Source organism: Helianthus annuus, chromosome 5 (genome assembly GCF_002127325.2).
Source record: "Helianthus annuus cultivar XRQ/B chromosome 5, HanXRQr2.0-SUNRISE, whole genome shotgun sequence".
Classification (NCBI taxonomy): Eukaryota; Viridiplantae; Streptophyta; class Magnoliopsida; order Asterales; family Asteraceae; genus Helianthus; species Helianthus annuus.
This window is the reverse complement of record NC_035437.2, coordinates 81,793,232-81,815,414: the sequence shown is the minus strand read 5'-3', so window position 1 is coordinate 81,815,414 and position 22,183 is coordinate 81,793,232. Positions and strand designations below refer to the sequence as shown.

The 22,183-nt window shown below is 40.7% G+C and overlaps 2 protein-coding genes across 2 annotated transcripts; both read right to left on the bottom strand.

Annotated features, from left to right (window-relative positions):
* Nucleotides 1–9,620: 9,620 nt before the first annotated feature.
* Nucleotides 9,621–10,259, bottom strand: LOC110943056. Its single transcript, XM_022184813.1, has one exon. The coding sequence runs from the start codon at nucleotides 10,257–10,259 to the stop codon at nucleotides 9,621–9,623; it is 639 nt and encodes a 212-aa protein (XP_022040505.1).
* A 2,982-nt stretch (nucleotides 10,260–13,241) lies between these two features.
* On the bottom strand, nucleotides 13,242–14,456 carry LOC110943055. The gene has a single exon (XM_022184811.2). It carries the CDS (start codon nucleotides 14,454–14,456, stop codon nucleotides 13,242–13,244), a length of 1,215 nt encoding a protein of 404 aa, XP_022040503.2.
* Between the last annotated feature and the right edge of the window lie 7,727 nt (nucleotides 14,457–22,183).

The following is a 22,183-nucleotide window of genomic DNA, read 5'->3' as shown; positions in this document are numbered from 1 at the left end:
TTGGTTACATCAACTTGTAAACTGTTTGAGATTAGGAACTCTACCCGACGAAACAACTTCAGTTTTGCCATAACCCACACGACGAAACAAGAAGTGTTTTGTCGTCCTTATCCCGACGAAACAAGTGTTTCGCCGGCCCACTGATTCGCCGAAGCCCATTAAGGGCCCAGTATATTATGCATATACTTATTAAGTTCCACTGTTTTATTCATCACGCTTGGAACCAATAAGAAACCCTAGAGCTCTCTCTCCCTGTTGACGGCAACTGTGTGTCCTCGAAGCCCTTCTTAGCAATCAATCCATTATTCATTCTATCTCGGTTAGCAACACTTTTGTTTAATTAATTCCATGATTCTTTAACTGATGGATACATGTTTACATATATGTTTTTGATTGATGAAACGTTCTGTGGACATAGGCTTTGTTATAGAAATCATGACCATATGTTGAATTGATTAGGGTTTCATGAACCTTACATTTGTTGTGATTGTTAGTGTAGAATCTGATTATATTATTTAGATCATAACCATCTGATAATTCTTGTGATAGGAAACCAACAGAACTGAATGATTATCAATTGTGCATATGTATTGATGGTATAGATTTTAGGGATGTTTAGCAAACTATTATGCGTAGGGAACGAGTTACATGTATACTGTTGAATGATTGAACATCGAATGATTGCCGTATGATGATGATTGATGTTAGTTTGTAACGGCTGAGGGTAATGGTTAGGGTTTCTGGGTAATCATCAGTTACACGACGTAACTGACCATTTGGACAAAACGCGTTTCATGACGAAACTTTGCACGACGAAACAAATGTGTTTCGCCGAGGGTTATCACGACGAAACAGAGGGTGTTTCGTCGAAGGGGAATCATGACGAAACAAGGGTGTTTCGTCGAGTGGGTAAACTGCACAGTAACTAAGTTTAATTGTGTTAAGGGTTAACTGGGTTAGCTAACTGTTGTTAAATGATAAGCATGACTTGCATGAGCTTGAATACGTGCTTTGTGTTATTTGGTGATTACTGAGTCAATACCCACTGTGATTGTACTTAAACGTGAACTTCGTGAATATAAACTGATTATGTAAACGTGCATACCATAGGCTTTGACTGATTAATTGGAATCAAGTAGTTGATAAAACCGAGCAAACCATGGTGAGTTCACACTCTTTCCAAGGCATGGGATTCCCGGTGGGTTTGGGAATGGGATTGAATGACTACCCGTACTTTCATCACTACTAGACTACTTATCACCGTCCTCGGTTTGGGAAGGACGCAGTGCTATTGTCCTCGGTTTGGGAAGGACACCAGTGTTAGAACCTACATAAAACCTACGTACTATTGTCCTCGGATTCGGAAGGACACCAACACTAAATCTACGTACTCGCTACGTACTACTGTCCTCGGCTAGGGAAGGGCACTTACGTAAAACCTACGTAAACACATACTTACCATTGACCTCGGATTGGGAAGGACTCCTATAGATACAACTAGTCTAGTACTTACAACATGGGAAGCCCCCACTCATTATTGTAAAGGTTTGGGAACAAGGGTACTGGGTAACGCATGGTTATGAAACGAACTTACAATTTCGGAAACGAACTCATTAACTGAGCAATCAACTGTGAACTCGCTCAACTTTGTTGTTGACACTCTGTTACACGCCTTGCAGGTCGTTAGGTACTCATGGAGCTTGCACTGGAGGCGCGGTCGCTATGGAACATGGACAGTGATGCCATGCTAAAAACCTTATGACATTTTAGAACTTGATACTTATGTTTGGGTTTTCACATTTATGCTTCCGCTAAACACTTAACTATGTTTTGTTTGAAACACCTTTCGTATTGATGGGTTGAACTATAATTATTATTTACATTGTTCAATATGATTGGTGGCTTGATCCTGGTCAGTCACGCCTCCAAGCGGTGAGACTCCGCGTGTGGATTTTGGGGGTGTGACAGATTGGTATCAGAGCCATTGGTTATAGTGAACTTGGTTTTAATAAAGGGAAAAAGTTTTTGTTAAAACCAGACTATAACCTGTACAGTGCTCAATGATCCACAACGACGCTTCGCTCCACGTGCAAGACTCACATTTCTAGGTGATATGGTTTATGTTTTATTGCCTACTTGCTAGTTACATAGAACTTTGCTCATGGTATGCTTAGATAAACGTAGCAACTATCGTTTGAAACGCATGTGTGCTTACTCTCTTCTGTCATCGCATTTTGCGAACCTCTCTCACTCATGTTTCCCTTTTGTTATGAAGATCATGAGTGGACGTATCAATATGACTCAAGCCCAGTTGACGGCTTTGATCAACGAACAAGTTGCTGCGGCACTTGCATCCGCTCAAGTAGGAGGTATACCCTGCAGTCGCAACTCACTCTAGGATCTTTTGATCCTACACTCCTAAACCAACTCTTATGTTTAACCTTGTCCTGTTCTTATACACAACAGGTCAGAACGCTCAACCACCTGTATGCACATTCAAGACTTTTATAAACTGTCTTCGTAGTACTTTCAGTGGCACTGAAGGATCCGTTGGACTCCTCCACTGGTTTGAGAAGCTCGAATCGGTCTTCGAGATGTGTGAATGCCCTGAGGCTCGTAGGGTGAAGTATGCCACTGGTACTCTCGAAGGCATTGCGCTGACTTGGTGGAATGCGCAAGTTCAGATGCTAGGGTTGGCGGCTGCTAATGCCACCCCATGGAACGACTTCAAGGAACTAATCAAGCGGGAATACTGCACTCGTGATGACATCCACAAGTTGGAAGTGGAGTTCTTTAACCTGAAGATGACAGGGTCAGAGATAGAGGCGTATACGAAAAGGTCAAACGAGCTGGCCATCTTGTGTCCAACTATGGTGGACCCTCCTATCAAACGTATTGAGTTGTACCATAAAGGCTTAGTACCCGAGATTCAAAGCCATATGACCTCTGCTAATCTTGCTACTATCCAGGATGTTACTCGTCTTGCTCATCGTCTCACAGACCAGGCAGTGGAACAGAACAGGCTGCCTAAGCACATCGGTGCTACTACCACTACTACTTCTGTTATTCCCAGTGACAACAAGTAAAAATGGGATGGGGATTCCAGCAAGGGTTTGACTACAGTTCAGTCCCAGGCACAGCAGCGAAAGACTGATGACTACCAGAGTCCTAGTCAGCAATTTTCTGGTAGTCAGGGGCAGGGTGGATATCGAGGAAACCACCCAAAGTGCAACAAATGTAACAGACACCACAGTGGTCAGTGCAACAGGGGACGTTGTCAGAGGTGTCTCAAGATTGGTCATGAGGCCAAAGATTGCAGGAGCTCACGGCCTGCAAATCAGAATCGTCAGCAACAACAGCAAGCACCGCAGAATCAACAACGGCAATAGGGCAACAGAGGATGTTTTCATTGTGGCGCTGAAGGTCACTACAAGAGACACTGCCCACAGTTGAATCAGAATCAGAACCACAACCAAGGAAATGGGAAAAATAACAGGAACAATAACGGGAACAACAATGGGGGAAACAATAATGACAACGGTGCTAGGGGTCGTGCGTTCGTGCTGGGTCAGGTTGAAGCAAGGAATGATCCTAAGGTGGTGATGGATAAGTTCCTTCTCGACGACTTTTATGTTACTGTTTTATTTGATTCGGGTGCCGATACCAGTTATGTGTCTCTAAAAATTAGTCAAATGCTCAAGCGCACACCAACACTTTTGAACACCAAGCATGTCGTAGAGTTAGAAAATGGTAGAAGCCTAGAGGCCACACACATAGTTCAGGGTTGTAATCTTGTCCTCGCTGGTCAGATCTTCTCTATCGATTTGATTCCTATAGTTCTAGGTAGTTTCAACATTGTCATCGGGATGGATTGGTTATCCCAACAGCAAGCAGAGATCTTATGCAAAGAAAAGATTGTTCGTATTCCCCGTTTTGGTAAAGAACCTCTCGAAATTCAAGGCGACAAGAGTGGTGCCGTGGTAGGCATCATCTCCTTTCTTAAGGCCCAGAAGTGTCTGCGAAAGGGCCACACCGCTATTTTGGCACTTGTTACTGACACATCAACGAAAGAGAAGAGAATAGAGGATATTCCAGTAGTACGTGATTTTCCTCAAGTGTTTCCTGAAGATTTACCTGGGCTACCGCCTCATCGCCAGGTCGAATTCCAGATCGAGCTAGCTCCTGGAGCAGCACCCATAGTTCGAGCACCTTATCGCTTAGCCCCATCAGAACTGGAAGAACTATCTACACAACTACAAGAACTCTTGGATAAGGGTTTCATATGTCCTAGCTCTTCGCCTTGGGGAGCTCCAGTGTTATTTGTAAAGAAGAAAGACGGTACCTTCCGTATGTGCATAGATTACCGCGAACTCAACAAGGTGACCGTGAAAAATCGCTATCCTCTTCCACGCATTGACGACTTATTCGACCAGTTGCAAGGGTCGAGCTTCTATTCAAAGATTGATCTGAGGTCAGGCTACCATCAACTAAGAGTCCGGGACGAGGACGTCTCCAAAACAACATTTAGAACACACTACGACCACTACGAGTTTCTGGTCATGCCATTTGGATTAACAAACGCCCCTGCAGTCTTCATGGATCTTATGAACAGAGTGTGCAAGCCCTACTTGGATAAGTTTGTTATTGTATGCATCGACGACATCCTAATCTATTCTAAGAGTCAGGAGGAACACGAGCAGCATTTATGACTTATTTTGGAACTTCTTCGAACAGAATAGTTATATGCCAAGTTTTCGAAATGCGACTTCTTGTAGGATCGTGTTCTGACCCAAACGAGTCGTTCAGAGGTGTTCAACTTCGTTTCAGGTGCGGAATAACAAGAAACGGAGGTAGAAACAGCTGATTCTTCACTAAATATGCTGATTGTATTGATTTGACAACGTTTACAGCTCGATCTTCACACCGGCAGCACTTCGGTATGGAATACAAGGCAATGATCTATGGTTTCGCTCAAATGAACCCCTATATATAGTTGCTGAGGTTTCGCCCATACGTACATGACCACATAAGCGAAACCTCTACAAGTCCAAATAAGCGAAACCTCCTATTTATGACCATATGAGCGAAACCATCTCCTAAGATATATACAAACTCCTGTTTTCTTGTAAAACATGCCCTAATCTATACAATGCAATCTAAGACTCGATACAAGACGAAGTCGACAGATGTAGTGCACCAACAGACTCCCCCTCAGATGCTGACGAGTCGACTATCGAGTCACGACAATACTGTGTCTTTACTTCTTCAGTCTTGATCAGTCTCTGGGCTTTTCTCTATCTCAATCTCATCAACAGACTCCTTTTTAACCATATCTGCTTGAATATCTTCAGACTCCCCCTCTCGATTTGCTGGCATTTCTTTGTTCTTCAGCAACATCTGCTTCAGGATCATTGTCTGGCTTTCATAGGTTCTAATTGATGCCTGGCTTTAGCTTTGTCCACAGCGATTAATTTCCAGGATCGAAACTTGGCTCTTCTTCAATCAAAGTCCTCAGGTATTGTAACCTGGCTCTTTAACTTCAGATCCAAGATCGAAATCTGGCTATTCCTGCACATTCTTAACCCAGAAGTAAATTTTCTAATTTTAACAATTTGTATGCACCAACACTCTGAAATAATCAGACGACTCCCTCTTAAAACATATGCACCAACAATCACTCTCTCTCAGTTGACACACACATGATGAACCACTTGTTGATTTAGAAAACATATTTTGACACTCAAAACACACTCCCCTTCACAATCATGTCATTATGTTTAGCACTCGAAATTTTGAAAATCAGCTTTCCAATATCAGTTGTCGAAAATCTTTTTGACTTTTTCAAAAGTTTATACTAAAACACACACAAAATCTTTTTGAATTTTCTGAAAGAAAGTAAATGACACCACTTGCGAAGACAAAGACTAACACCAATTGAAGAAACAACAAGATGCAGAAATGAAAATATTTACAAACAATATTTTTTTGAGTTTGCGTAAGAAGATCATATCAGTTTTTGAGACATGTCACTAACACCGTTAAGCTGCATTACATTTTAAGTTCTAAACAATTCACCTAGATTGTCAGTATATTTGTCCACTTAAATTTTCACACAAACTTCAATTGTTTCGAGATACAATGTTAATGTTTTAAGTGACTTAAACTTATTCGTGTGTCCCACTTCTTGTATATACTTCCGTATCCAGATCCCAATATTCAGTCTTACAGGTGAGTATACCACAGATGATATCTGTTCAGGGGTTTGATGCGAGGGCCATGAGAGCTCAGGTCGATACTTCCGTATACGCAAAGAGATGACGGCTTCGACTTTACGGTGTGTCCCCTTTAGAGGATCTTTTGATTTCAACAGCAGCGACTATCAATTTTATTGTTTCATCAGCTTGCTGAGGGCGATGCTATGTTTCAAGCATATGCAGAAAGCATTATCCGGGGACTAGGTCAGTACTTCCATACAGCAGAAGTCCCGGGATAATACCCCAGATATCACTGAGCATAAAGACCTAGTATCTCAGAATAAGGGACCTTTCAAACAAGATTTCAGGGGTTACCTATATATCCAAGAAGTTGTTAACCCACAGAACAAGCAAGTTTGAAATTTTTATGTTTATTGTGACATCTGTGCTTGTGATATCATTTTACAAACTCTGAACAATACAATATTAATAAAACAGTGTGTTTTGATCCCAATGTTTGTCTTTTATGTTTGGTTTTGTGCCCATGTTGATTTTTGATCGATTTTGAACTTTATATCGCTTTCTGGAGAGTTATACGCAAACTGGTGCGTAAGCATGATCAGTTTAACGCAACAAACACTCCGGAACATCATCATAAACTTAACATACCTTAAATAACCTTTACATAACTTATAAATAAGTTTTAAAGGCCTTGGTATGGCAAAAACAAGTTTATTCGCTCTCAGGGACTAATTGCGTCAACTTGCAAAAGTCTGCCGTTTCGTAAGGCAACGTATAGTCTGGAACTTGATCATAAGTTAAACATACCATATATAACCTAAACATGGCTTAGAAATAAGCTTTGATAGGTTCGGTGTGCGAAAACATGCTTACATGATCTTACAGGGACTAAAAGTGTCAAAAACGGCGTAAGTTTGCATTTTCGCGCATATCTTACGTTCTGGCCACATCTGGACATCCAAAATTTTTGTACACACTAAAATATTTTTATTTTAGTGATCGGCATGCAAAAATTCCATTCGTCGCTCAATTTGGTTCATTTCTACGTCCGTTTGAGTTTCGTCGTAATTTAACGAACAACGCGACCGTACGCCCAAACGAACCGACATCCGAGAATGTTCCAAGCATATTTTGAGTCCTCTAAACTTTATTGACCTTGTAGAGCCTTGAAATGGCTTAACGGGGGTCAAAAAGGCCTGAAATGGACTCGAATGCATGCAGGGACCTAAACTGCCATTTTTCAAACTGTTGCTGATCTGGGGAGCCCAGGTGGGCCGCGTAAGCCCTCTCCCATTTCCTACGTGGGCCGCGTCAGCATGCCCAGTTCCAGAAATTGATTTTTAGCAAACTGTTGCAACTTCAGGGGCTGTTTGTGCAATTTCTTGGAATGTTGAGCAAGTTTGTGTGATCACCAAGGCTTCTAATCAGCTGATAACAAATGGATGGCCATGATTCATTGCTTAATGGCTAATCAAAACACTTGTGATGATCTTGTTACTTCACAACAACTATAAATAGCCATCCATTTCTCCTCATTTCCTTGCTCATTCTCATTTTCTCTTCTTCACATCTGACTTGGGAGCTCTCTCAAGCATTGGGACTTTGTCTTCCTTGTTGAAAAGATAGCAAGGACCCTTAGTGAGCATTCTTTCATTCTTTTATTTGCCTTTTTCCTTATGTAGTGCAGAAAGTCAAACGTTTGGCCAACAGTTTGACTTTCGGTTTTGACCATCAATTGGTCAAGTCAAAGTTCAATTGAACTTTGAAACGTGATTGTAATCACGATAGTTATAATCCTTCGTGATTATAACTGCTGATTACCACGTTAGCTAGTTGTAGTGTCGAGTCAAAGTTTCGGTCAAAATGCGTTTTAGCACGCATTTTGCAACGGAACTACTTTAGGGTATCAAAACACTTTGTTTTGATACCAAATCAGTAGGTTAAACATGTTTTGACATGTTTAACTCGACACTATTAGTTTAGTGCTTGTTTAGGGTCGTAAGGTAAGCGGTCTAAACAACCGCTTATACTTTCGAACCCGACCCGTTTGGTCGATCTTTAGGATCCGACCAAGCTTGCTTAGTGATCATAGTTTCTTAGGGAATAACCACTGAGGTTATACCTTATGATCACGTAGGATCGGTTAGTCATTTGCTAGTTAGCTTGTATGCCCATAGGAAATGACCAAAATGCCCTTTTGAAGCATAAATCCGTATACTGACTATGTGAACATAATTTTGACATATAATCTGATTTAGTAACATGTTTAGGGATAATTGGGCATGTAAGACTTGACATAGCACATAGTTAACCATCCGGATATAGTTTTACGCTAGCGACGCCTTATAGTAGCTTATGTTACCATAATGTGTCGAAACGGGTCAAAAGCACATAGGTAGACTTTCCAATCAGAATGTTGGGACTATTAAATCTTACCATATGAGTTCAATTACTCATTTGATTTATAGAACCTCATTCTATCCTATCTCCCGATTTAGGAGCCGATTTATTAACATAGTTACCTATACTAGGTTCCGGTTGATTCCGTGATACTTGGAGCTTAAATTGGTCTTATTCTCAAGACTAATTAGCAATCCCAAGTGAGTACATAGTTCCCCTCTTTTACCGTTTTCAAATATTTTGGGGTGATACACATGTACATACATGTTACTTTTGTGCATTTCATGCTTTTATGACATAAACATGTTAGTTTCACCTAGTACATATTTAGTACATGCTTTCACTATGTTTTGCTATGTATGTTAAGCATGCTAGCACATTGATTTGTTACACATTTGTTGCATATGTTTACTTAGCATATGGAACACATTGTTTTACATGACATTTCTTCTATGTATGTTTACTCAGCATGCTAGCACATTGTTTTACATGAACATTTCTACTAGGCATGTTTACTTAGCATTCCTAGTACATGGTTTTCACATGCTACATTGGTTATGACATTTGGTATGTTAAATCGGGACAATAATACATTCATTAACATTGATCACGCCGCTCGGACTTATGTAATGGTACCATAGGAATTGACAACTCCCGTTTCCGACTTCCTAGGTTTGTTTGGAAGTTGGGAATGACAGAATCCGACTACATAACTTTAGATAAACCTTTAATTCGTTTAAGGGTTTGTCGCCACAGTCGCAAGGCTTGAATGTATGCGATTAACATTAATGCATAAATGTTTTTTTTTTGGGTAAAGGGTTACCCCGATGAATTTTATTAATAATCAAAGCTGAACAAGGGTGTGTCAAAGCAACACACCTACTAGACTTGACAACCCAAGCCTAGGACAAACAACGTTTACAGCCAACTAAATAACAACCAAGCACAAAAAAACTCGACCAGAAAACAACCAACTAAGAAACAAAAAAACATCAAATTAAGGCTCTAGCCCGGATCCATATCTGTATCTTCGATCTTCCATGTTCTACGAATTCTCTCCTTCGTAGACGGCGTCCGGAATCTGAAGCCCATGAGCTGCAACCGAACCGTATTCTTAATCACCTCGGCCACTTGATTTACCGTCCTCTTGATACTCTTGAAAAGCCTGTTGTTTCTCTCTTGCCATATATAATATGAAGAAGCCGCTATCAATAACTTGCACACAATGTGGTCCACATTCTTGGATTTAGCATGTTGTTCCACCCAAGATACAACCGAGGACCACGAATCATCAACATTGCCCAAACTAACCAACTTTTTCACCTCGTTCCAGACTTGGGCCGCAAAAGCACACCTGAAAAATAAATGGTCCCGACTATCACGATCAAAGTAGCACAACGGACAACACATCAGGTTCCAGTTGGTGTGACTACCCGCTTCCCACACTGCCAACCTATCCTGCGTTTTTAGTTTGTTTCTAAATGCCAACCATAAGTGAAATGAATGTCGCGGAATGCATTGAGAGTACCAAACCATATCAGCCCATACCACCTGATTCTCACGGTTCCGAATTGTATCCCAAACCACTGACGAGTGAAAATCACACGGCTTTCCCTCCAAACTTTTCCAAACCAATCTATCCATAGTATTAGGCACCAGCAGAGGAGCCGAAATTGTAATTAACACCGAAAAAAGATCTAGCCAAGCCTGAGGCCATCTCCAGTTACCATTGTGATCAACCATATCCGCAACCGTAGACCCTAACGAAAAGCCCGCATTAGCGATTGCCCTTGGCGTGATCAGCGAGCTCAATGGACTTTGCGAACACCACATGTCACTCCATAAGTCCATATATTAGTTTGAGCCCCACTCCGAATAGAAGACCAAACATGAGGCCGAATGATGTGACGGATGGACAAAATCTTTCGCCACCCCCAACTTATACTCCCTCTGCATGGAACTTCCCAGAAACTCCGACCTTTAAGCTTGTAATCATGTATCCATCGCACCCAAATAGAATCCCGTTTGGTAATAATGCTCCAAATGTGGTTTGCCATAAGCGATTTGTTTACATCAGAAATGCTTCGAATACCCAAACCCCCTTCCTTTTTCGGCAAGCAAACATACTTCCACGCAACTTTAGCACGAATCCTACCTTCTGATCCTGCATTCCATAAGAACCTCCGAATCCTTTTTTCTAACTCGCTAATAACACGAGCCGGAATAATGAAAACCGACGCCCAATAGATATGCATAGAAGACAGCACTGAATTAATAAGTTGTAATCGGCCCGCAAACGACAAAGATCTAGTAGCCCAATTAACAATCTTTTTCTCCATACGATCAACCAGAATTCTGCAATCTTTATAAAGAAGTCTTGATGATATAAGAGGAACCCCCAGATACCATACCGGAAGAACACCCTCTTGAAATGGCATAATGTTGAGAATCTCCTGCTTGATCTCCTGAGGAACATTGCAGAAAAACACCGTGCTTTTCGCTGGACTTGGAACTAGGCCAGAAATGTTAGTAAACATCTCCAATGCCTCCTTTATCTTTTTGACCGAACCCACATCCCCATGAACAAATATGAAGAGATCATCCGCAAAAGAAACGTTAATTATCTTCTACTTAACGCAATGAGCATGATAATTAAAGGACATGGTGGCTGCTCGTCGAAGTAGTAACGATAAAATCTCCATTACCAAAGTGAATAAATAAGGGGACATTGGATCCCCTTGTCTTAACCCCCGTTGGCCTCTGAAATAACCATGTAACTCACCATTAATACACAGCGAATAAGAAACAGTGGACACACAAGTCATAATCCATTTCACCATTCGACTATGAAACCCAAACCGAACCAGAATATCCTCCAAAAATTCCCAACTGACTGTGTCATACGCTTTCTGAATATCTATTTTGAAAGCACACCTAGTCGGGCCCCTGTTAAGGTGATAATTGTGCATCAGTTCCTGAGTAAGGAGAATATTATCCGAGATTTTCCGGCCCGGCACAAACGCTGATTGATTTATGCTGACTAGATTTTCCAAGCTTCCTTTCAACCGGTTGGTGATAACCTTGCTGATGTATTTATATAGAACGTTGCAACAAGAAATCGGCCGATAGTCCAAAACTGAATCCGGAACGTCTTTTTTCGGGAGTAAAGCTAGAATAGTGTGATTAATTTGTTTCAAAAGTTTACCATTTTCAAAAAATTGAAGCACCGCATCAGTTACTTCATTTCCCACTATCTCCCAAGCTTGCTTAAAGAAGACCGAAGTATACCCATCAGGCCCTGGCGCTTTATCCCCTCCAATACTAAACATGGCGCTCTTAACCTCCTCACGAGTGACCGGACGAACCATGTACTCGGCAGCCTCATTACTCAAAACATTAGAGAACAGATTATCCATGTACCCCGTACCCACATGAGCTTTCACCCCTAAAAAATTTGTGTAGTGTAACACCATAGCCTCGGCTAATCCATCACCTTCGTGCCTCGTCCCCATAGAATCCACTACTGACGTGATGTCGTGGGTCACGCAAATTTAATCCCTAAACAACTGTAGTTAGTGGTAGTAGGGTATCGAACTCAGGGAGTATGTGGAAAATGTGTCGATTGTATAGCTTTGTATTTAAACTAATATTAAACTAACTTGCAGAAAATTAAAATTCAAGATTGCGGATTGTTGTTTTAGAAAACTAAATTAAGAACTAATTCAAATCAAAGTTGGTTGTAAACAGTTAGGAGAGAACAATGATCACCCTAGGTTTCAGTTTCTTTAAACAGTTGTGTGCAATTTCACTAGAAAGAGTTACATAGACATAACTCGTGTATATGTGATTAAAGTGATAAAAGGGAACAAAGTACTCGGATTAGATAACGCGAGGTTGTTTCCCGATGACCAATTAACCAATAACCAACCCTAACCCTTCCCGTGATATCTCGGTTGCCAACGGCACCAAGAACGTACGATTAAGACTAGGAATTGCAATATAGATTAACACACTACAAACAATCAAACATACACCATGACATTCAAGCAACGCAAGATATCATTCTAGAAATGCAGAAATTAAACACACAAAAGTTTCAGAAACATTCACCTAGGATGATCACCGAAGAGTTTAGCCGGACATGGCTCGGTGAATCATCATCAACATCAAACTATTGTTCATATGAATCAAAAGCACAAACCGAATGATTGAAATTGTTCACCAAACAAGCCACAAGCCAAAATGCATCCCCAAGGTGTCTAAGAACCGTCCAATGATGAGATAAGATGAAAAGACACACCAAAAACCGAATATAAGATGGCAGTTACGTTTTTGCGATTTCAGCTCCACCGTAAATTACGGCTCCACCGTAATTTACGGTGGTCAACATTTTGTTACGGTGCCGATTGTCTGTGTTACGGTGGAAACTAAAGTGAAAATTGGTCTACCGTAAATTACGGTAGAACCGTAATTTACGGTACTTGGCTGCCTTCACTCCTTTGTTATACTTTTGTTCTCCTCTTGACCCATTTTCCACCAAAGCCTCCAAAAGCTGCCTTTGATCCATCTTTTAGCTCCTAATTCGTACCTGAAACATAAGCATCGTAGTTATCTAATTCAAGATAATTACACGGCTAATTGGAGGATTATTTTATCTTTTAACATGCTTAAGGGTTGTCCAAAGGACCACCCGTCAACTACGCTATGAATTTTCACTCTAGCATTTTTGGACTTCACGATGTTATGAAAGAATTTTGTATTAGAATCCCCAGCACACAACCAATCTACCTTAGACTTCTGCTTAAGAAAGCATTCTTCGTCGTATGCAGCTTGTTGGAAATCTTTCAAACATTGGGCTTCCACTTGGCGCAGCTGACCATCCAGTGGATCACGGTCCATCTGGATCTGCAAATCATCTAATTTTTTACGCAATTCGTTAACCTTATCATGCAGGTTACCTTGGTTAAATAAGATTTTTCTCAGCTTTGGCTTTAAATTTCTCAGCTTCTTGACAACCGAGAGCATAGTGATCCCGTCAATTCTATTCATCCATTCCATCTGAACAGCTTCCTTAAATTCCGGTTTTGACGCAATAAAATTCGGGAATTTGAATGGTCTTGGCCGATGCACATTGGAACCCAGCCCTTTTAGAATACAAGGCGTGTGATCCGAGACTCTAAAAGGGTGGAACATCGCGTATGCAGACGGAAACTGATCCAAGAAATTTACGTTACCCATTATACGATCTATCTTCTTCAAAAGACCCACTCCACTCTTTGGTTTTTGGTTCCACGTATACTGCAAACCATGAGCATTAATGTCCATCAATTCAGCCTGTTGAACGCAATCATTGAACTCCCGCATTCCAATAGTTTGTTTCGATGTACCATATAGCGCATCATCAAAATTCAGCACCGAGTTGAAATCCCCCATGACTACCCACGGCTTGTCATGACACAACGCCTTATGTTTACAGATATCCTCCCACAGTACTCTACGATCTTGGTATTTATTTTCAGCATAAACAAGTGAACAAAACACAACTTTTTTGGTCGCTTTAAACATCACCTGAGTGTGCATAATCTGATCGGTTTGGGCAATAACCATAACATCTATATTATCAGCGTTCCAACCCAAAATAATCCTCGTACCACGACTACAAGCACTACCGTTTGAAGTCCAATTCCAATTCCGAAAAACAAACTTACATACTTTAGCCAACTTGCTAACCTCCACATGCGATTCAAGAATAGCACACAAATCTAACTTATTTTCAGCCACAATCTCACGAACCTCACTTTGTTTCAGGGGACGGTTCAACCCCCTTATATTCCAAGACATGAAACTACCCATTTAAACCATGCATACCGGGAGTGCTTGCCCCCTCAGAACTGTTTTGGTGCGTCTCATTTGCCATGAAATCAGCCATTTCCGTTGGTGTAACCTCCAGCATCTCACTATCTCCTTTTGAAATCCGCTTAGACTTATCATACGGCTCATCCTTGTTCTCACTTACGCGTTCTTCCTCTTTGTTATCCTCATCTGCTAAAGCATCAAAAGCATTGGCTGTTTTAGTAGGGTTGGAACCCGAATTGTTATCCTTCTTTGTTCCCGACGTGCTTGCACCCGACTTAGTAATCTTTGGCCTGTAAATAAATTTCTGCTTCTGTTTCTTATTTCCCACTCCAAACTTAGCCACCTTCCTCTTGTCCGAAATAAACCCCTCCTCATCCACAACAACGTGTTTCGGAGTAACATTAACCTTTTTGGGACAATTTTGGTCATTATGGCCAAAAATACAGCATGTAGCACAACGATGCGGCTTCCATTCATACTCCACTGTTACCTTCTCCATGATAAAACCATCATCATCAAGATTCGGAATAGCCACCACAATATGATCCTGAAGAACTTCATCCGCACTAACTTCAATCAAGGCTCTAGCAAAACTGCTTCTACCCCAGCTTTCCACACACATATCTGCGGTATAGCTATCCAATCTCTTTGGACTCCCAATCTTTGAAGCCAATAAACTCAACCCATCGTCTGTGTAAATGGATATGGGAACATTGTGAAATTTAACCCAAATAGGCACCGATTTTATTCCTCCTTTTTCAAGCTTACCGAAGGAGACCAGATGTTAAGAAACAAAGGAACCTTTCGTATTATCCACGGCCCACCCTCCAGAACTTTATGCATTCCTTCCTTAGAATCAAACTTGAAAAAGAAAAAACCTTCCGCATTCATCATGATTTTAGTAAACCCAAATTTCGACCATACATTCTTGACATAATATTCAACAACCGGGAATGGCAATCTATTGCCCAGAAAATAGCCAAATAAAACATTATCAAACCTGTCCCGAACCGTTTTAACCACTTCCCTCGGAATCACGATATCAGCTTCTTGATGAGACTCCATCGTATGCATTTTCCGGAAATTCACTTCACGCACAGGTTTAGCATTCGTTTTTACCTTTTGCGCATAAGAAACCTGCTCCTCCTGATGTTTATCCGCAAATATATTCTCTACCGTACCAGCAGATGAACCCGGATCGGACGACTTCCCATGTTGATTGTCCTGACTATTAGAACCGGTCATCCCCGGCTGCACTGGGACCGTGATTTTCTGCAACTCATCAATCACATTGATAACCCTAGGATCTTTCGGCACAACACCTCTACGCGGTATCAATGGATTCCCATCAATCCGCACCGGCTTATTAAACATATCCTGGACGTTCATCGAACCTTTTGACGTAATAAACACATCCTCATGCATTCTTTCCGAAAAAGACCGAAACCCTAATTCCTCCAAACTCTTATCGCGACTATTCTCCATGCAAACGATTGAAAACAGTAACCAGAAGAAATAACATGCAACACGAATAACACACAAGAAAAAAATCCGACGACAATAACGAACGACGTGAAACCCTAGTAGAAAAGAAACGAAAAACCCTAATAACAACTTCAAAAGATTAGAAACCAGGATTGAAGTCTAGAACCCTACTCAGAAGGAACGACAACACCCCAATACCTAACCCAAATCGATTGATATTAAGGAAGAAATCAAGAACAAGCTAGGGTTTTAGTGAAGTCGCCAAAATCGCCAAGGAGACCAGAGAGAAGCCATCGTAATTTGGTCAATGCATAAATGTTTGTAATCATAAAGCATTGTTTTTCTGCAAAACATAACATTTGATTTAAACTTAGGTTTATTCAAAGACATTGTTTTGTACATTTTCTAAGGGGTTGAGTAGCTTCTAGTTATTCACCATACATGACACAGTTTATACATTGACATCATCACATAGTTTAAGTAGATGATTTCCTACTTGCTATGCATTTCATTTGGTTATACATGAAACATTTCACACATGACATTGTACATGGTTTACACATATACATTTTTGACATGGAACAAGACATTTTGGTTGGTTATTGATAAGTGACTTATGTAACGGGGCTATGTGTTATATGATAAAAGAATGGTCTATACGCCGCTGGTACTTCCTATATATAAGTGCTTTTATTGTATTATGTGACATCTGTGCCTCCAAGACCATCGAACAAATACCAAATCAATGAAATATTGTATTTCATACTTGGAATTTGTATAAAAATGTGTATCGTTTGCACATATCAATTCTCGTTCGATTTCAAGCTCTAAATCGCTTTCTAGAAAGTTATACGCAAACTGGTGTGTAAACGCAGTCAGTTTAACGCGACAAACACTCTGGGATAGTGAAATAAGCTTAACATACCATAGATAACCTTTACATAAATTAGAAATAAGTTTTGGAAGGTTTGGTGTGTCGAAATCAAGTTTATTCGCTTACAGGGACTAATTTCGACAAACTGCGAAAGTATGCCGATTCGTACTGTAACGAACATTCCGGAACTTTATCATAAGTTAAACATGCCCCAAATATCCTTTACATAGCTTAGAAATAGGCTTTGAGGTGTTTGGTGTTCAAAAATAAACTTATTGGTCATTCAGGGACTAAAAGCGTCAAAAAGTGCACAAGTTTGCATTTTCGCGCATATCTTACGTTCTGAATATATCCGGACATCCAAAAATTTATGTAATCATTAAAATATTATATTTTAGTGATTGGCATGATAAAATTCCATTCGTCGCTCAATTTGGATCGTTTTTGCGTTCGTTACGACATCCGTCGTAATTAACCGAACAACGCAACCGTACGACCAAACGAACCGACATCCGAGATATTTTTGAGCATGTTTTGAGTTCCCAATACTTTAACTTCATTTTAGAGCCTTGAAATGAGGTTAACGGGGCTTAAACGTGTCAAAAATGGGCCGAAACGCATGTTTCTAAGCTGCAGGGACCAAAACTAACAAATCTGCCAAACTTCCTCAGGCGGGGCGCGTAAGCCTTAGCCAAATCTTACGTGGGGCGCGTGGACCTGTCAGACAGAAACAATGAATCTGGTCATTTTGCACGATTTTGATGGTTTTGATGGGTGGTTTTCATTACTAGGGGCTGGTTTGTGTGCTCTCCAAGTCACCCAATCAGCCTATGACACTTGTATGGCTTGGATCATTGCCTCCTCTCCAAGAAATGATCCTAACGGTTGCGAAAAACTATATATAGGCCATCCCTTCACTTGTTTCATTGCTCATTCACTTCTCTTCTCTTCTTCATCTGATTTGGAAGGCTCCCTCAAGTGTAAGGAGCTCTCTAAGTCTGATTGGGAACTTGGTTTTCTTGTAGAAAAGATAGCAAGGACCCATTGTGAGCATTCTTTCACGCTTTTTATTGTTTTCCTAGATTGGAAGTCAAATATAGTTTGACTTTCAGCTTTGACCACGAGTTGGTCAACGAGAAGTTCGTTTGAACTTCGCAACGTGAGCGTAATCACGTTGGTTATAGTCCTTAGTGACTATACCAATTGATTACCACGTTGACTAGGTGTAGTGACGAGTCAAAGTTTCGGTCAAAATGCGTTTTAGCACGCATTTTACAACGGGACTACTATTAGGTATCAATACACTTTGTTTTGATACCAAATCAGTAGGTTAAACATGCTTTGACATGTTTAACCCGTCACTAATAGTTAGTGCTTGTTTAGAGTCGTAAGTCGAGCGGTCTAAACCACCACTTAGACTTTCGAACTCGACCCGTTTGGTCGATCTTTAGGATCCGACCAAGCATGGTTAGTGACCATAGTTGCATAGGGAATAACCTTCCGAGGTTATACCTTATGGTCACTGAGTTTAAGTAGTTGTATGATAGGTAGATTATATGCCTTAGGTAAATTACCAAAATGCCCTTTTCTTGCATAATTGGACTTTAAGCATATGTAACCTAACTTTTGTCACCTAAACTGATTATGCAACCTATTTAAACATGTTTAGGCATATAATACTTGTCATAGGACTAGTTAGACGTCTCGAACGCACGTTTGCGCGCACGACGCGTTAAAGTGGCGTAAGCTACCTTAATGGGCCGCGATGGGTCGAAAGCACTTAGGTTAGGTTCCGATTTAGAATGTAGGCTTTGTTAAACCATATCACATGAGTTCCTACACTCATTTGGTTTACAAGACCTCATTCTTTCCGATCTTCCGATTTAGGCGTCTGTTGTTTGACTAGCGATCCGATACTAGGTACCACTTGATTCCTTGATTGCCCGAGCATTGATAGTTCACAAAATCAGGGATACCCTACAATCTCAAGTGAGTACATAGTTCCCCTATTTTATTGTTTTCAATTGTTTTGGGGTGATTCATATGTACAAAACGAATTTCAAGGTTTAAACGAGGATTTCAAAAACGATGGTTTATACTAAACTAATAACGATTTCAATAAGGTGAACAAGACTTGTTGGTTGTATTTATATAACAAATGACATTCATTAGCTCTGATCAAGCCGACCAGTATTAGGTTATGGTACCATAGGATCTGACAAATCCCATTATCAGACTACACCCATTGTTATGTGTGGGGGGTTATGTAGGTAATGACCGAATCTGTTATTGTTAACTTACCCTTTGGTGGTTTGTTAATGCGAGAAACGAGTTAGACGAGTCACGAAGGTTTGAATGTTGTTAGCAAGATGACCAAAAGTAGTTTCACTATTAAAACGAATACGATTTTGAGACGAGTCAAACGATTTGAGACGACTTCAACGAGATAAACGATTTGGATAAACGATTGGTTTTGGGTAGTGATTAGATAATGGGACGAGTGTAGTATGATAGAATCATGGTAGATACGCCGCTGGTACATCTTATATATAAGTGCTTCTATCATAATACATTGCGTGTCATTATTTAGTTCACTGGTGAAGCTATTTTTAAACAATGTCACACAACGAGGTTTTTGAAACGATATAAACCATACGAGTTTTATTAACGAGTTTTTACGAGATGTTTACAAGTTTTTATGCTAAAACAAATGTTTTTGGGTTAAGAATCATGGCTACGAGATTTTTTATAAACTATAACCAATTCGATTTGTGTTGGTTAATTATGTTGCAATACGCTTTTCAAAACGAGGTTTGTACTTTTGACTCTTGTAGTCTAACGAGGTACTGCAACATATAAACGAGCCATGAATCCGATACTCCCACAAAACCTATGTACTCGCCAGCATTTCTTTGCTGACTTTACTTTTTACATATGTTTCAGGTGGTATTGCTTGATGTTGCTTGCTAGGAAGCTTGTGTCACATAGGACCTGGACGAGGCCTTAGTGATTTAAAAACAGTTATAAACAATATGTAGTTTGTTTGTTTTGATTTAAAGACAATGTACATTACATAATAATTCAATAAAACAAAACATTTGGTTACCATGGTTGTGAAACAATAATTCTGTTGCAACACTCCCCGACGTTTCCGCCACGGTTTGTTGTTTTAACGTGGTCGGGGTGTGACAGAAAAGTTGGTATCAGAGCCAATGGTTATAGGGAATTAGGTTATTAGCATTGCTTTGACCTAGACTATAACTTTAGGACCCTAACACAAGTTTACTTGTGTTTAGAATTTTTAAAACAATACCGTCACCTATCCTTAGGTGATAACCACAACGAGAACACAATAACGAATCCGCTTCGAAAATTAATCATCTATCCTCAGATGATTGATTACTAGGTTTTGAACCTTTTCTTATATGGTTTTGAACCCTTCCGGTTTGATCCATTTTGGCTTAAGTGCCTTCTGAATTTTTCTAAATCTCGTCAAAGTTTGGGTCTAAATAATGTGAACACGTGCAAACTGGAAGAGTGAATGCCTGTACCCTGAGTTTTCTGTCTAAGGCTAGAGTATTCGTACAAATCCGCATTATCGGACCAATCACTCTTACCTGGGAACTCTTGGGGTGAGTGTTCACTTATAGGCGAGCATGTCTTCGCGATACATTATACTGACCCATTTACTTTGATTGGTCACTGCGTGTCGTTTGTTTGTTCGAGGTAACGAACAAATGATCGCCTTCCTTGTGTTGTGTCGATATTTTCAATGCCTCTTTTGTTTTCCCAACTATCAACCTCACTCGTTTCCCATGTTTCCTTTTTAGACAATGCCTCCACGACGCAATACTCAAACTGATGCTCGAACTTATACTGCTGAGGAAGTCGCAGCCCTTGTCTCTCAACAAATGGCTGCTGTGCTTCCGGGCATTGTGACCCAAATCCACGAGTTATACAACAACAACAATAATAACAACAATAATGCTCAGTGTAATTTCAAGAATTTCAATTCTGCGAAGCCGCTTAAGTTTTCTGGGTCACAAGGAGCAACCGCGCTCCTGCAATGGTTTGAGAGTATCGAGAGCACATTCAGACATGTGCAGTGTCCGAATGCGCGCAAAGTTGAGTTTGCTTCAAGCGTATTTGAGAAGCGAGCTCTTACTTGGTGGAACAGAGTGATGCGTGATAGGGGTGCCGAAGTGGCACTAGCATAGACTTGGGATGAGAACCGAGCTCTCATGATGAGAGAGTTCTGTCCCCGACACGAGATTCGAGTGTTGGAACGAGAATTTGACGATTTGAAACAAGTCGGGGGAGAACACCGTGCTTATACGGATCGATTTGAGGAGCTTAGTTTGTTGTGTCTCACGATGGTTACCCCGTTGGATAAGGCAATCGAGAGGTATATCGATGGTTTACCCGACTCCATTCAGGACATCCTGACTGGCGTTAATCCTACTACCGTTCGTCAAGCAATCGAGTTGTCTGCTACCCTGACTGAATCTCAAGTCAGGAAGGGTAAACTCACCCGCAAGGGTGATAAAAAGAAGTCAGCCGATTCTGATAAGGGTAAGGGTGAGAAGCAGGATGAGGCTTCAAAGAAGTCAAGGAAGCGCAAGGCTTCCCAAAACTTTGTTGTCACCAATCAAACTGCTCAGAACCCTCAGAACCCACCGACTCAACCTCCTGCGAAGAAAGCATATGCTGGTACTGCACCTCACTGTACTCGATGTAATGGTCACTGTGACAACTCGAACTTTAGACTCGTTTTGTGTAACGTTACGTGTCTATACGATACTTTGAATTAATAAATGTTGCATGAACTTTGTGAAAATGTGCAATGTGTTGCGTTATATTGAATGTATGTATGTATTTAACGATCGAACCGTACAAGCTCACATCATTCACACAAGGCCATTGGGCCATATCATTTGATTGGGCTCAAGGACGGCCCAAGGTAGAACCGGCCCCTCTCTTAACCGTGAAAACACTTAGGGGACTTGGCCCTTCTCTCATCTTGTTACAACACATTATCACACACAACCCTAGTTGCTACCTCTCTCTCTCTCTCTCGGCTGCTTAGAACCCGACGACACAAGGCACAAGAGGATCATCGCCTCTCTCTTGATTTCCAACCGGTTAGTGTATGTTGCTTGTTTACTAATTGATTGTATGTGATATGCACTCATATGATGTTACATGATGGTTGTTGATCGATCTAGGCTAGTCTTTATATGTGAATATACCTCATGATCTTAACACAAAAATCGGAGTTAAGGATATATGGTAATCGGTTGTGATGAAGTGATGTATAAAACGGATTCATGTTAATAGTTCTGTTAATCGTTGG

Excerpts from the sequence above, each read along its gene's own strand:
- LOC110943055 (XM_022184811.2), bottom strand. The coding sequence starts at position 14,456 with ATGTCTTGGAATATAAGGGGGTTGAACCGTCCCCTGAAACAAAGTGAG.
- LOC110943056 (XM_022184813.1), bottom strand. The coding sequence starts at position 10,259 with ATGGATAGATTGGTTTGGAAAAGTTTGGAGGGAAAGCCGTGTGATTTT.